Genomic DNA, 15839 nt, shown 5'->3' on the forward strand with positions numbered 1-15839 from the left:
TCTCTCTTATTGTAGACGATATCCGCTACCTATTGTCTACATTTTTATCTGATAATGAAAAATTAACATTGGATCCGGTTTGACCACTGTTGGGTCGATGACTTGGTCGAGACTGGTTCAAAGATTGAACCATCAAGTAGCATAGGGAAGAAGGAATCCGATGGTTATGAAAAGAAACATGTCTCGTGGAGTTTAGGAAACAAGATTGTGCCATATGAAGAAACAATAAATGGACTCGAGAGAGAGGGAAAAACCTTATAATCGGACGGCCACCAAGAAAGATCATGAATGAATCCAATGATTAATAATAACTATATAAACTAAAGGTTCGCATAAAACAAATGTATCTGAATTGCTTCCCTCTATTAAGGTTATTCAATTAAGCGCTACAACTAGTCATAGCTCTGTGGTGATCAATTGCTTACTTAACTTTCGGAGGTTGCTTTTTGACGGAGCGGTCACCCATATTTAACCTTATTTTGCATGCAAGCTTCAAGGATTTTGAAGACAAAACAATTTTTGGATGCATCATTATCTTGTGAGTTTGTTTGTATTCATAGAAATATCAATGTTGTGGCTAATCTCCTAACTCAGAAGGCTCAATCAATTGCATGCTCGACTCCTTAGTAGATTTCCTCTTTTTGGTTGCAGGATATTTGTTGGGACACATGTCAAACATCTACGTGGAAATGGCTTGTAGACGTGTGACATATGTCTCAGCATTATATCAAATGGTTGAAAATCATTTATAAATCACGTCAAATGATTGATGTGATTTATAAATGATTTTCAACCATTTGATGTGATGTTGGGACACATGGCATACATCTATAAAGAAATGATGATCCATTTTCTTGATAAATTTGCCCTAGGAAGGGTTGGTCAAGGATCAAACCCATTTCCTACACGTTTGTATTTTCATGGGCCGGATTGATGAGAACCCGAGTACCCAGTCCATTGGCCCATTTTCCTTTGATGGAGAAATTGGTAATTGAAGTCGTGAAGTTTCATGAGTCGAAGCTACCGTTATCTATTCCCATTTTGTGCACCACAGGGCGACGGCGACTTAGCGAGTGAATGGAAAAGATGCAGAGCTCTTCGGTGCTCTCTTCTGCTTCGTCTTCTTTGCCGCCACCTCATCTTCTCCCTAACAGCCGACGCGTAGAAGTTCGTCCTGTAAGACATTGCAGGAAACCACTTGCTTCTCCGTCATGGGTAGTGCTTCAATCGAACTCGTTGTGCTTCTATCGGCCTGCCCTCCACGCTCTGCAGACCACTGGTAATTTATTCTTCTTCATAATTAGACCTGATATCGTGGAATCGTGGATTCTATTCTAGACGGTTCCATTGATAAGGGTTATTTGTTTCTGTTTCTTTCAATCATTTTCCAACTGAATGTGGATTCTTGCGCGAACTGGGTTTGCTAATTCTCTAAAAATTTGCGCCTCAGTGGTCGAAGAAGTTGTTGAAACCAGTACCAGTGAGTCGGAATTCATTGAAATTGGATACATAGCCGCTGTTCATGGGCTCCAAGGAGAGCTACGAGTACAACCTCGCACTGATTTTCCTGAGCTGCGATTTATAGAGGTGAGTGGTGATTTGAATCCCAAGAAAATAAGCTTGGCTATATATTTCTATAACTGGAACTAGCTTGTAGTCTAAGTAGAAGTCACCATTTTCAGCCAGGGAAGAGATGGTTGAGGGAACGAATTTTGGGAAGGGAAATAATCCGAGAAGTTGAGCTGCTTGAAGGAAGAAGTCACCCTGGGCAGAAGAGTTGGATTGTTAGTCTGAGTGGAATTGATACAGTGGACAAGGTTAGTTTACTGTTAACTGGTTTCTGAACTGAATATTTTCTATTACTTATCATGCCATATATCCTTGACTCATTAAAGTTCGGCTTCATTTAGTTAGGAAGAGGTCTTCAATTTAAAAAAAACAATCTCAATTATGTTGTAGCTTCACGTTTTACTTACCAGTGTCTTGGGCCATGAAATTGAAGCCTATTTTTAAAAATAAACATTCTTAATAGTAATCGAAGGAAGTGGCAATCAGCCCAAAAATGATGTGACTAAACTTTCTGTTCTTTTTAAATTTAATTTACATCTCAGATTAGGCTTTGGGAGGCAATGAAAGAATACATTACAACATAAGAGCACTCTGTTTAATATACTTCCTAGGTGAAAATGTTACCCCGAGTGTCTTAGTTACTTTATTCTTTCTCAGGCTAAACAACTAGTGGGCTCAACTTTTCTTGTACGGGAACAGGACAGGCCAGTCCTGGAAGATGGTGAATTTTACACGCCTGATCTTGTTGGCATGACAGTTATTGATAAGGTGAGGACTTGTTACCTTTATATCTAATTTACTGCTGTAACTGAAGTAAAAATTGCAAGTCAACTTTCTTTATGATATGCATCTTAGCATTATTCAAAAGAATGACTTTCCTCATATCACAGTAAGATGCTTGGAAGTTGGAATGTATTAGACTTGCTACAGTTTTGGTGGTTTCAGATGCAATATGAAATCTTAGATTTCTCCACCTAAATTTGACGCATTCATACATCTATATGGATTTATGTTTATTATTTCATATGGTTTAACTGGTTATTGTTTATTCTCTTTTGATTTGATAGTCGAAAGCTAGTCCATTGAAATGAAATTGTCTCTGCAACTACTTTTGGTAAAATGCATGTTGATAAATGGTGAATTAGATGCTAAACCTCTTCGAACAACAGATCGTGTGCTTGCTGCCAGTGTACGACATAGCCACTTTTTTCATAAAATTAAGAGCTTTTGTTATACAATCTATCGAAACCGGTGGACCGGGGTTGGGTTTGGTGGTTGGGGGGGGGGGGGGGGGGGGGGTGGGGGTTGGGGTCAGAAATAGTTGCTTCCATATTTGACCTTTTCTGGGAAAAACATCCAGATTGTTGATCTCTTCCCGTTTTCTCTTTTTGTCACACTCTTTGGAGTTTACTGTTAAGATTGTTGTTGCAGATTCTTAGTTTTAAAAATGTTGATGATATTGTTTTCTTTTAGAACACAGGCAAACCAGTGGGAAATGTTGTTGATGTCTACAAAAGTGGAGTTAATGACATTCTACGGGTTAGGCTTAACTCATCTGAAGAAATGCTTGATCAGAATGGTTCACCAATGCCAGAAAAAGATGCTTCTGGTCCACTTGTGTGGATACCTTTTGTTGAAGCAATTGTTCCAGATGTTGATATGGTGAGAAGAGAAATGCATATCACACCCCCAAGGGGTCTTCTTGAGTTGAATGTACGCTCTGATTACAGATCCAAAAAAGAAAGGCGCCAACTGGTTGGTACTGCTCCTTTTCCTTTACAGTTCATCATTTAGGGGAGTTTTTCGGCTCATTGCGGTCATTCATTTCACTATCCTAGTACAACTGTAAAAATGAAAGTTTTTTAGGCATGTTTGCAACTTATAAAACAAAGAAGCACATGTATGCTGTTGCATTATCATTTGTCAGATAGAGCTTATCACCTTAATATGGTTGATACTAATGCAAGCTTTCGGACAACAATTCTCTTGGCTCTTCTTTCTGGAAACTGAGATTTTGTTCAATTATTATTACAATATCATTTGCCACCATGCTAGAAATTAAAGTAATGGCAAGAGTTCTTTGTGGGTGAGTGTGGACATGGTGCCAGTGGTAACACACTGAGAAGCATCGACAGGGTGGTCATTTCACCCACCACCTCCCCCCCCTGTTTGTCTGGGTTGAGGAGTTACAATCCCCACAGATAACATTACACAGATGACATTTTTCCTTAATGTTATCTACATGTTTATCAGTTGCACCATTGGTATCTTGTACTCCATTCAATTCTCACTGTGCTTCTATCTGCCAGGTTCTTTCCTGGAGTATTACTAAAGAGTTGTCGTTGGTTGTTATAGTTCCAACGATGTATTTATTTTTATATTACTCACCTGACAAAGTAAAGGATTTCAAAGTGAACATGCTTACCAAGCTTCCATTTCATTGGACCTGTACCTGGTAGATGATAAATATTCTTTTGTCCTCCAATGCTGTCCTTGGATGACAAGTTCATAGAGATATTGTAAAACCAACTGTCCTGTCTAGAAAAGGCTCTCCATATGGTCCACTTTGATTTCTTATGTCAGTATTATACTATTATGTGGTGATTCCAACAATTAAAGAAATGTGTTATATGTGAGTATGGATCCCTAGGGTATACTCTACTGTCTTATAAAATTTGAACTCCTTAAAGAGCTATGTGGCAAAATTTTGGGCTGCTCAGATGTATACTGGATGAAAGTTAACCACTTGTATTTGAATGAGTTCTCTGGTTGTATTGTCTGAAAATCCAGTTATTAATTGGTCTCCAAAATCATTGCAGGAGTGGAAACAGAGAAAGAAATTCCAACAGCGTCTCATAGCAGCCAAGAAGAAACTGTGTGAATTGAATCAGCAACATATTTTTAATGGGTTCAGATATGGTGAGAAAGCGCAAAGAAGCTTGCTAGCAGATCAGATTTTGGGTGTAAATTCACACTTGCTTCAACAGGCAATGCTGAATACTGAAATACCGTCAGCAAGGTAGGGTATAACTTTAATGATAGAAAGTTCAATCTATGCTGAATATAATCCAAAACATCCTTCTGTTCATGATAATCTGTAAATTTCTCCCTTGATATGTGGGTTTCAAACTTGCTGTCCCTACTCCTTAGTAATATTAATCTCCATTTCTTATATTTTCACCAGTAGCTTGTTCTGAGTTCATCAACCACCAGTACGTGCATGAGTTCAATATATGAGGCCTCTTCTACGACTACATTCTTTTCTTGTATTCAACAAAGTGGTTCCAACACTATGAAATTAATTTGATAATGGGAATCTCTTGTGTCAATTTTTTGCATGGAGTGGTTAGCTCTGAAGCTAATATGCATAATCCCGGTATACTCTGATTTTGGTGGATATCGAACATTGATGTTTGATATTTATTCTTATCAACTTATTTTTGTGTATCATAATTTACTAAGCACGCTAATAATTGGATTTTAGACCAGGAGAAGTGTTACCATTTCAGCTTTTGAGATCCCTTATTCACCCTTCTTTTTCTTTTCTTTTTTTTTTAATTTTTTTAAATTTTTTTATCAATTAGTAAGCCACTTCCTGATGTTATATGAAGCGAATTCAGACAACAGACCTAAAAACATTGTTTGTTGTTCCCAAGGTTGAAGAAGTTGGAAGAATAAAGATTAAATTAAAGAATCCTTCTTCCCAAGGTGAATCTGCTTACAATTTTCTCATTTATTATGGGTGTATTACAGAGAGCATAGACAGTGCACAGCAAGCTCCTGCTGCTGTGGGGTTTGTGAGGGTCATTGACTCATTGTGTATACAGCTCACTTTACCATGGAAGTTTTTAGTGAAGCTTATGGAAAAGGGGAAAATGGAAATCTATGTGAAATTGATAATGAAGATGATTGTATTTTTGTATGGTTCATGGCTGTTGGACATGGTGTTGGATTTGAATGATCCAGTTCTTCTCAGTGCAAGTCTCAGGGCTGGAAATGCTCCAGAACATCTCAGTTCTGTAATCTAAGTAATTGTTGTTACTTATGTTTGTAGAGTTTGAGGTGGTTGCATACTTGCATGTGTTTTGCTTTGTGTATTTGAATGAGGTGTCCATAACAAGTGACAAGAATAGTATATGCTGGACCACGTGGGTACTTCAGAATTCAGATCTACCTAATATGGGCAAGGTATCTCCTTGGTTTTTTCTTGAAGATTGCTGAGGCTGCTTCCATTACATGGTGAAACATTGCAATTTCATGTTTGAACTAGCCAGCTGCTTTACTTCTGCTTGTTGATTTTTTATCTTCTTAAACATTTCCTAGATGTTTGGACATTCCTGGTGCTCCTGGCAGTGAAGTGCTCCCTTGTCTGGAAAATTTCCTGCTCTGCCCTTGTTTTCCAAAGTTCTTTCCTGGAAAGTCCTTGCTTGAGTTACTCTTCCCATACGCCCCCTCCCCTAGGCCCTGCCCCCCCCCCCAAAAAAAAAAAAAAAAAAAAAAAAAAAAAAAAAAAAAAAAAAAAGAAAAGAAAAGAAAATGATGTAATTTTGAAACTTATGGTAGAGCTTGGCTTGATATTGATCTTAATGTTTTCTCATGCTGCATATGCTTATAGTTATAAGTTAGTCTGAATTACTAGGTAAAGATGATTTGCAATTTCAATTTCTTGTTCCTAATTTCTATGTTTGGCTTCTGGAATCAGATGGGATTTCTCTGAGTTTATTGCTTCTAATTCAACCAAGCTATTCAAAGATTCCTTGAAGATACCGAAGACTTGGTTCAATTGCTCTGGACATACAGGGAAGCTCGATGAAAATCATCAGTTGCAGCATAGGGGAAATGATCTCATGTTAAAAGGAAAAGTTGCCATTATTCTTGTAGTGGATTCCAATGACAATCATGCCTTTGGGTTGGATGATGACATTTGTGATTCTGAAAGTATGAAAGACTCATCCAGTTCCCTCCTTCAGTTACTACTTAATGATGAAAGGAGATTTGTGAAGGTGAATACTTGATGGCTGGCCTGTATTCTATCTTTGTTTGCATGACTGCTTGGATCCTATTTGTGATAGCTCCTTTTAGTATTGTATATGAGTGTGAACAAGCATCATGCATTTTTTAACTGAAAACTAATCACTGATCTGACTTTTTTTTTCCTTAATAATTATTTTCACTTAATATGAATGCAACACTAAGATTTATCAACTTGTAAATTTTTATTTAGCTTGCTTCACTTTACAACCCCCAGACAACACAACAAAACTGAAGACATTACCAGTGAGGTTAAGATAAATTACTTACATCCTTCACCTCTTAAGCATAATATTAAAGAAAAAGAAAAGGTTGTGATAGTTGGCATCTTTGACTGCAATTTACCGTGGCAACTCTTATTGAACCTATTTTTGTAATAACATAAGTTATGTTATTTTGATTTTTATAGAATGTAGAGACAGTTGAAATGGCCTCCCAACAAAAATTGATGGGGTAAGACTGCGTAGGAAAAAATTGCACCCCCCAGACTTTGCTTGTGTAGAAGCCTTTGGCACCAGGTTCACCCTTTTCTAGAGATAATTAAATGATTGTACTGCTAACATCCAACTATCCAAGATGTAACTAGTATAAAAGAATAGCAGTCTTAAGATCCCGTGTCTTTGACAAAGTAATGCATTGGTTGATGGCTACCTGAAACATTTCATTTCATCTACTTGCCTATAGAGAATATATGCTTTAAGGGTATGAAGGATAAGGACGATGCCAATTCTTTAATAAGTTGCTCAACATAGAATTTTCAATAAATTTCAGCCCTCTTTGGTATCTTTTTTGTTTTTGATTTTGCTCCCAAAAATGTTTCTGGTTCTTTATGGAATTTATTTTTTTCCTAATAAAAATGATTTCAGAAAAAACACAAAAACCACTAATAGATCCAAACCTACTTATCTTATGGCCAAAGATTAGTTAGTTCTGTGTGGCATTAATGTGCATGTACCTGTAAGTTTGAAATTGAAAGGTATGAAGCTCAATTTCTCATTTATGAAACATCAACCCTGTTCCGTCCTCCTGCAATCTTATCCACCTCTTTCCCTTCTTAATTTTTCTGCAACTCCATCCACTTCCTTATCTTCTTCTCTTCCACCCCACCCATGCCTACGCCCTGCTGAACCTAGCCCACCACCCCACCCTTTCCCTCCCCTGTCTTCTCACCCTTCATCTTTCTTTCCTAACCCCCCCCCCCCCCCCCCCCTCTCTTTTTCCCTTTTATTTGTGATTTTTGGTTACTGTCCATCATCTACTGCTGCTCTTCTGTTTCCCTGTGGAGCTGTTTATCTAATATCATCAGCACAAGTTGGCTTTCTTCTGTTTTTGCAGTTCTTTGAAGGATATTTATAGCAGTAATTGTTCCAGACCTGACCAGTAGATCTGATTAACTTTATGAGGCATTAATGATCTGCTTGATTGTGTCTTTTGACTGAAGTTTAGGTTGATTCAAGCCTCCGTTTTAGTATTAGTATGTGTATTCCTTTCCGCTGATCATGTCTATTACTTCAGATTTGTCCATCAGATGTGCTCGTGTTTTCAGACTCTAAAACCTGGATAGGTTCTTTCATCTGTCTTTTCCATCTCTCCCTCCCTTTCATTGTTTATTATTTCATTCTAGAAGAAAATTTTCTTCCTCTTCTAGGTTTTGAAATGCCAAATTGTAGATGCAATCAGTCACGATTGGTGCAACAGCTTTTTCAAGGTTCCAAGTCCCCAAGTAAGATTCATCCCCAGGAAAGAAAAAAAAAGCTGGGTGGGAAAAGAACCTCTTCATGCACCACTTACACCAGATATGGGATTTGATAATTGGGGACAATTTTTCTTCAAAAAACTATTCTTCACATAGGCATACCATACCATTTCTCATTCTATAGCTATTTATCATCTAACATTTATAGATTTTTGTTGCTTTTGATAAAAATTGATTCTTACAAGCAGGCAAAAATAAAAAACAAAAATGATAATGAAGAGAGCCTCATACTTGAACTTCTGATATCAATTATTATATTTGAGTGACAGAAGTGAAGATCTTTTGTGAGGTATTAGTTTCCTGTCACCTCTAGAGCACTTGTACCATGTCTGTCCCCAGTTCAAAATGCTTTGCTTTCACGGTGTGGTCCACCACAAGGGAAGTTTATTAAATAAGTGGTTTTTTTGGATGAATATAAGTTGTGTTTGGCTTGAAACTACTTTCCTGCTTATAGGCAGCCAGTATGTCTCCAGTCTTGATTTGATTAAGAAATTTTATTTATTTTCAGTCCAATTTCCTCCTCCCCACTTGACTTTAGACATATTTGTGTCCCCTTTGAATGGTTCCGCTCAGCATTTCAGTTTTTGTTACTTGAGACATGTGGTTTAAAATTTCATAATGGAGTCAACAGATTTATTGGTTTAGGCAGATTGTGGTTCAACAATAGCTGATGGTGTTTCACATTGAAATTCTCATTTAGTAGGAACAATGCTGTAGTCTGACATGTACATGATATATAAACATCAATTTTATGGACAAGTTAAATTGATGTCATCAAAGCTTTATTTTGATAGTTTTCTATAGTTTCATCTAATAAGTTATTGATTTGTAATTACAGATTGATGAAGAAAATGTTTCACCACCAGTGATGATGATTTCCCCTGCCCATGACATCCAGCCACTCCAAAAGATTTTCTCTGATCATGACTACTTTTTTCTGGACAAGGAAAAGGTTTGTTTGATTTCTTAACAACAGTAACATTGTTATTATCTGCTTAGAAGTTGTGGTCTCCAGCTTGAATTGCTTAAACAGGGTCCCCCCCTTCTCCCACCCCCACCAACAAAACAAAAAAAAAAAAAAGACTTCTCTTTTGCTTGGACTTTTCTGCTTTGATCGTTGATCTACTTGGGTAATATTATCTTTTGGTAACTAATGAATAATGAATCATATACAGAAATAAAGAAATAGAGACAAAGGGCTGACCTGTAAAGTTGACTATTTAAGTATGAGCACTTTCTCTTTTATATATGATGTGATGTGAAGCATATATTTTACTTTTTTCCCTTGTGATGCAAGTATGAGCTTATGAAATAGTGGAAACCTTATAGATGAAGCGGGTAATGCACTTAAGATTAGCCTAAATTGGGCTTCAGGAAACTGTCTTGGCTCTAGGATTTCAATTGTGATCACCAAGTTTACTTTGTAGACAACTGGAGATTGATGCTTGGGACCGATCATTGTATAAATTGGTAATGTTTGTGTACCTATGTAAACTAATTAAAAGGATATACAGCACACAGCATGGGATATAGATTCCTTTTTCCCCACCTAGAGAGACAAAATAACATTCCCTGAAGTTTGCCAAATATATACAAGTTGATGTTGAAGTTTGATTAATGGGCATAAATGTTCATGCCATCGGTGTAAGACATGAAGACTTTCCAAGGAGATTCTAGTATCACATGGATAGATTAGTGCAATGTTGTTGTCAAGGAGAAAATATTACCATAAGGAATCTGAATGGACATGTGGGGAGAGATTTCAGGGGTCATGTAGGTGTTTGTGGAGCTTATCAAATTGTTTGGACATGGCAAGACTCTTCAGACATTAACGATAATTGATGATTCTTGTTATCAACTGTACCCTGCAGAAGTTCTGGCTCCTATATTGTGTTCATGAGATTTTCATGTGGGTGTTTGTGGAGCTTATCAAATTGTTTGGACATGCCAAGACTCTTCAGACATAAGTGGTTATTGATAGTTCTTGTTATCAACTGTACCCTGCCAAAGTTCTGGCTCCTATAGTGTGTTAATGAGACTGACGTCTGAGAACTCTCCTGTGGCAGCCATTAAGCCAAATGGGCATGTTTTTGACTCTTTCAGAGTCAATGTGAAAGTGGGACATTAAATTTTCAGTTTCCTACATTAGTTGAGGCTCCAAGACTCGATCATGTTCTATGACTCAAGTGGAAGACATCTTCAGTTGCTAGTTAATGTGCATGATCGTCTTTTGGTAGGAATATTAAAGTCTACTAGTTATGAGGCACAGTATTTTGCTGTCTTCTCTTGAACATAGTTTTGAATTTGATTCAATGTAACATGTTGAGTGAATAGAAGGATCCTTCAAAGATGTTAAATTAACATCCCACAGTTGTTTGGTAGCATCCTTTGGCTAAATGCTCAGTTGATTTTTCAGTTTTAAATTTAATAAATTAATAGTTATCATTAAATTATTATTATTTTTTGGTGGTAAGGAGGTTGGTGTCTATCTGGTCAGGAAAGGTGGAAAGTCAAGAGTGATCTATTATTCTAGTTGTGGTGTTTGGCATGATTATTTGAGATCTTGTGTAATTCATATTTCTTATCAGGAGTACAACCAACTGAACCCTTTGCAGGTATGGTTCTTTGAAGAGATGAAGCTGCCAGTTGTTACCAGTTCAACAGAAGAGCAAAACAAATATATGGTTCTAATGAAGTCACCATGGGAAATACTCCAGTCATCAGTGGGATCCGGAGGGGTCTTCAGCTTACTTTCATCCAACAACATTCTAGAGACTCTCACAGAAATGAATGTGGAGTATGTGCAGGTTTGTTATTCCAATGAGATTCATAATATTAGCTTTTTAAAATTGATTATGTATATTGATGAATTTGGATACGGAGAACAATGATTTGTAGAGAATTCTTCTGTTATTAGTCTTGTTAGATCATGTTTTTATTTATCTATTATTATTATTATTATTATTACAACATTCGGTGCTAATATGGTATAGCCACTGAGAAAATTGATTTGGCAGCGACTTTGGTAGACATTGAATTAATTTGCACAACTTTGGTTGCTATATCCTTCCACTATAAATGCCTAGAATATTTTCAGGCTAATAAAAATATTTATTAGTTTGACTCTTTTTTTTACACAATTACGAGCAAATTTTATGGGTCTATGATTTGTTTAGCTCTTTCTTATTTTCTGCTCATCGGCGCTTCCATGTTATTGCAGATAAGCAACTTAGTTCAAAACTCTGTTGTTGGACATCCGTTGTTCTTTGGGTTGGTTGATTCTCGCAAGGCGGATATTGGTGTCAAGATCAACAAAATGGAAGATGCTGAGAAACATTTTGACATGATATTCTCCATGGGGTTTCTGAAAAATATAACAAAGCAAATCGATAAACTTCAGTATTACACTATTGCAAAGCAAAATGCATATGTTGAAAAGGTTGGTAAGGAGTGGGTTGATGTTGAGCCAGCTTCTCCCAATTCATATGAGATGCGTTGTTCAATTTACAGCTCCTTGAATGCTTGCCCTTCTGATAAGATTTGCGTAATGGAGCTTACAGATTGAAATATTTGAAGCAGTGTTTAGGTTGACAGCTGCTGTCTGCAACTTACCACAGGCTGATTACCATGTATATCTGTAGTTACATATGAAGCTCTGTATATTATCATTACATAGAGGAACTTGTAAAGGGTTATATGAGAAAGTGTCATGAAGATTACCGTTGAGAGTGAAAATTATATTATTTTGATTTTGTAAGGTGTTATTACATACTTGCAACTCTACTGTCTGCAAAAGCTAGCAACTTTTTGCTTCATGCTTGTTTGGGCAATATGGTTCATCTGGGGAAAAGATTATTCCCTGACTAACGTGTGTATGCAGTGAGCCTGAGGTTTGACATCTGATTCGTTTTGTCCATTTAACACTGAGCGGTGGGGTTATAGGGCTCAAAGCAAATAAGATGTTATCTGTTTCAGATGGGAATTTGCCATCTTTATCTTTCACCATTCAAATTTTAGATTCCATACTCCGCAAAGATTGTGAGAGAATTCAATGAAATCACAACCCAATATCCATGAAATGAAGAAGCTTGAATGTAAATTAAAGACAATGAAGAACCTCATGAAACTGAACATAGAAGCACATCCATGGTGTTTTGGTGTAAGGTATACACTCTACAAGCACCCCAAAAGCACGATAACTGCAATATGCACACCTGGCTAAGAGATCAAGGAGAAACTTACGAGCCAAAAATAAATAAATTTGAGCCATATATGAGTGTGATCCTTCCAAACATGATCTCAACCTCAACAAAATTCCCCAGAAAACTTTGTAGATCCACAAGCTTTCATGAAAGGAAGAAATGAATACAGGTTTCTACTTTCTAGTAGTTGCAAATGCATTGGGGTTCTCCATGTAACATACCCTAGGGTGCTGGAATTGCAAGGGGTGGAAAAACAATTATGTCCCCAGGGACTAGACTAATTCGACCTTGGGGAGACATAAGAAGAGACTTATCAATTGCACGTCTTGTAACAATGCTTCCCTCCCCCTGTATATTCATAGAATGCCCTTTTTACACATCTTTTCCCTTTGTACTCAAATCCTCCCTCCCTCAGAAGAAAAGAATCTTCATCTTTTATACACCTCAGTCTTAAATTTATGATGAAAGCTAATTTGGTTCAGACTATAGGGTGAAAGAAGTTTCTATTATGCACATTAAATGGGAGATTCAAACTCCTCTCTTGCTTTCCTCTGAATTGCTCTAAGAAGCCACGGTATGCGAGCTGATTCATGCATTGCAATGAACATCTCTCTTTTGGTAGGGTCTTCAAGCACCTCCAAAGCTAGCACATGGTTGTCACTGCCAACTTCAATCCCTTCCAAAGAGTTAAGAATCTGAATTGCCTCCTTGAGTGTGGAATCCTTCTTCTCTATTATCATGTTTGCTCTTCTTTGCTCTTCTAGAGCAAGTATTCTCTTAAGTGTATCACCGACATCATCGTAATCACCACTCTTTGACCTCTTGGATGATGACCCCATAGATCTCTTGTTCTTCTGCTTCTTTTGCTCCTTCATATTTAACATCTCAACTGGTATAACATCATCATCACTTGAGTCATCAGCTTCCCCGTTTAATGCTGCACTGTTGGAAGCTGTTACCCCTTTCGGTGAGGGTAGTAATGGTTGATCTTCGTAGGTGCAAATTGCACCTTCACCGTCGGCAGCAATAGAGTAGAACAATTCCCGCAGTTCTGGTTCATTACGCAATGGGCCATGCCTGAAATGCTTCCCATAAACATGTTTCTGCAGTTTAATTTTTTGACAGAACTGTTTAATCAAATTATTTTTCAGAAAAACTACAAAAAGAGTTGGACACACAATGAGATGAGTTCATACCTTTACAAAAGCATTCCAATGCTCTTTACTAGGTGGATTAACAGTTCCTAAAGCAGTGTTCCACTCCCAACCACTATTTTTCAAGAAAACCCATGCTACCCACATAGCTTTCATAACGTTCCATCTATTCTTAAGTTGTTGCATGGCTAGTGGCTTGTTGCTTTTTTGGTTGTACTCCCTCAATATGTGGGCCCAACCATCCTTTGTGAAAGAAGTATTCAGCTTGTATCCTTTGCGTGAATAATCCAAAGCAATGTCAATTAGTAGCTTTATTCTCTCCTCAGACCAACAATACGATTCTTTTGGACCCTTCACATCACCACCTCTCAAGCCCACTTGAATCCCCTTTCCATGATCCATCTGGAAATAAATTTTAGTTAATATGAATGAACAAACATGAGGGGGGAGGGGGGGGGGGGGGGAACAAATGATAGAGAAAAGTTGGATTTCAATCCAAATATATTAAGTGTTGCTTTGAGGAGCTGTAAACTGGGTATTAGGGTAATAATTTTTTCACACACTCACTTCTGATTCCTAAAACATTGCAATTCACAAGACAGCTAATGAAAGATATATCATCCATTCATAAATGATCAACTAGGAGATGAAGCTACATGAGGCAGAAGCATCCATTAATGCAACACCACCAAGAGAACAAACCAGAATATATAGACCCAACATATTCAGAACTGAACAACAAAAGTAGAAATCTTAATTATTAGTAAAACAGTGACCGAAATGGATTGCATTTCTGGCCAAATTACCTAACAGAGAAGAATTGGAATTCATCCAAAAAAAAGGGAATGCAGGATCCATGGAGCTCAAATATCAGGCTTGCTATGAGGACTGCATGCATGACTTCAATATCACCCAAATCTCTTGAAAATCTCCAAGCAGCGACAACTTTTTCTCTTTTGATCTTCAGGATTCTGCAGTAGATAGTTTTACGAGAAGAACCTAGTTTCACAGAGCTGAGCTACATTCTGACAGGATGAGGGAATTTCTAAGAGCAGATAGTCGGTGTGAAAGTAGAGTTGCAGTGCACAAAGTAGCCAGAAAGATATCAAACATGTATTTTTAGATTAAGCAAATACCGAAGTAACATAAGATATCTGATCCATCGACAAGGCAGAGAGAATTCAATCACAAAGAACATGGAAAATGCCTACGTGTCACCCAATAGTTCACGCAAGCTTCATGGGAAAATACCACTGCTTGTTGTGGTTTGAAACTTATGTATTCAGTTGGTAAGACGCCCTCACATTGCCATCTTTTGAAACTGCCAGAGTCTGTCACTTTGGACAAGACCATTTCATTCCATGAAAAAATACCACTGCTTATCTTGCAACTCGGACCTTACAATTGATCAACTGAATCCCAAACCAATTCTTTGCGACTCCAATAATCTAATTTTATTTCAACCTATACTGTCTCATAATGAAAACTACACTGCAGCATATAAGAGAATGACTTGGAAGTAGTGTAAAGGAAATACTGAAAGAAGATCTCAACACTAAAAACCTGTAGTCTAGCTCAATTCCACCCAACTTGGTTCGGTAACCACAGAACAATCTGCACAACTCTGCCCAATAACAGAGCTGTGCTAAAACAAGAGCATTTGATCAATTTCTTTCCACACACACTACTCCTTTACGAGAAGTTAGAACCCCAGTCTTCACAATTCAAGCTCAGACTTAAATGCAACAACAGTAAATCAAAATCCAAAAAGCCATCAATCTCTCAAGAATATGTCAGAATCGTCTCAAGTTTGAAAGGAAACGAGAAATAATAGATTAGAAACAAATATGTTTCTCCCTCGTAGTTAGAAATTTTTTTCCAACCCGTATCAGAAAGGTCCAAAAATCCGAAATGTAGGAAGGTTTAAGGTAGAAATTCAAAAACCCTAATCACCTCAACAGAGGAAGGCGTCATGAGGGAAAAATGGCACCAACATCAAAGGTAAGCAGGAAAGGACTTGACCTGTAATCAATAGAGAGAGAGAGAGATAATCGTACCTGATGATGGGTATCTGTGGATGCGAGAAATCCGGCAAATTGTCTGGTCGAGTAAACTATCTGACCGGCG

The 15839-nt window shown here is 37.4% G+C and overlaps 2 protein-coding genes across 2 annotated transcripts; one reads left to right on the forward strand and one right to left on the reverse strand.

Annotated features, from left to right (window-relative positions):
• Positions 1-1031: 1031 nt before the first annotated feature.
• Positions 1032-12076, forward strand: LOC149026097 (16S rRNA processing protein RimM family). Its single transcript, XM_089146340.1, has 10 exons — positions 1032-1279; positions 1451-1587; positions 1683-1817; positions 2227-2337; positions 3043-3324; positions 4389-4588; positions 6272-6572; positions 9195-9308; positions 10972-11163; positions 11577-12076. The coding sequence occupies exons 1-10, from the start codon at positions 1078-1080 to the stop codon at positions 11919-11921; spliced, it is 2019 nt and encodes a 672-aa protein (XP_089002466.1). The 5' UTR covers positions 1032-1077; the 3' UTR covers positions 11922-12076.
• Positions 12077-12506: 430 nt separating this feature from the next.
• Positions 12507-14125, reverse strand: LOC149026098 (L10-interacting MYB domain-containing protein-like). Its single transcript, XM_089146341.1, has 2 exons — positions 13755-14125; positions 12507-13661 (listed from the first exon to the last, which is right to left on the reverse strand). The coding sequence occupies exons 1-2, from the start codon at positions 14112-14114 to the stop codon at positions 13074-13076; spliced, it is 948 nt and encodes a 315-aa protein (XP_089002467.1). The 5' UTR covers positions 14115-14125; the 3' UTR covers positions 12507-13073.
• Positions 14126-15839: the final 1714 nt, after the last annotated feature.

The sequence above is a fragment of the Hakea prostrata genome, chromosome 2 (genome assembly GCF_041222555.1).
Source record: "Hakea prostrata isolate BN-2017 chromosome 2, UWA_Hpros_2, whole genome shotgun sequence".
Classification (NCBI taxonomy): Eukaryota; Viridiplantae; Streptophyta; class Magnoliopsida; order Proteales; family Proteaceae; genus Hakea; species Hakea prostrata.

Excerpts from the sequence above, each read along its gene's own strand:
- LOC149026098 (XM_089146341.1), bottom strand. The coding sequence starts at position 14,114 with ATGGATCATGGAAAGGGGATTCAAGTGGGCTTGAGAGGTGGTGATGTG. Across the intron at positions 13,662-13,754 it reads ATTGGAATGCTTTTGTAAAG|AAACATGTTTATGGGAAGCA; the intron begins GTATGAACTCAT and ends ATTAAACTGCAG.
- LOC149026097 (XM_089146340.1), top strand. The coding sequence starts at position 1,078 with ATGGAAAAGATGCAGAGCTCTTCGGTGCTCTCTTCTGCTTCGTCTTCT. Across the intron at positions 3,325-4,388 it reads AAAAAGAAAGGCGCCAACTG|GAGTGGAAACAGAGAAAGAA; the intron begins GTTGGTACTGCT and ends AAATCATTGCAG. Across the intron at positions 11,164-11,576 it reads TGAATGTGGAGTATGTGCAG|ATAAGCAACTTAGTTCAAAA; the intron begins GTTTGTTATTCC and ends ATGTTATTGCAG.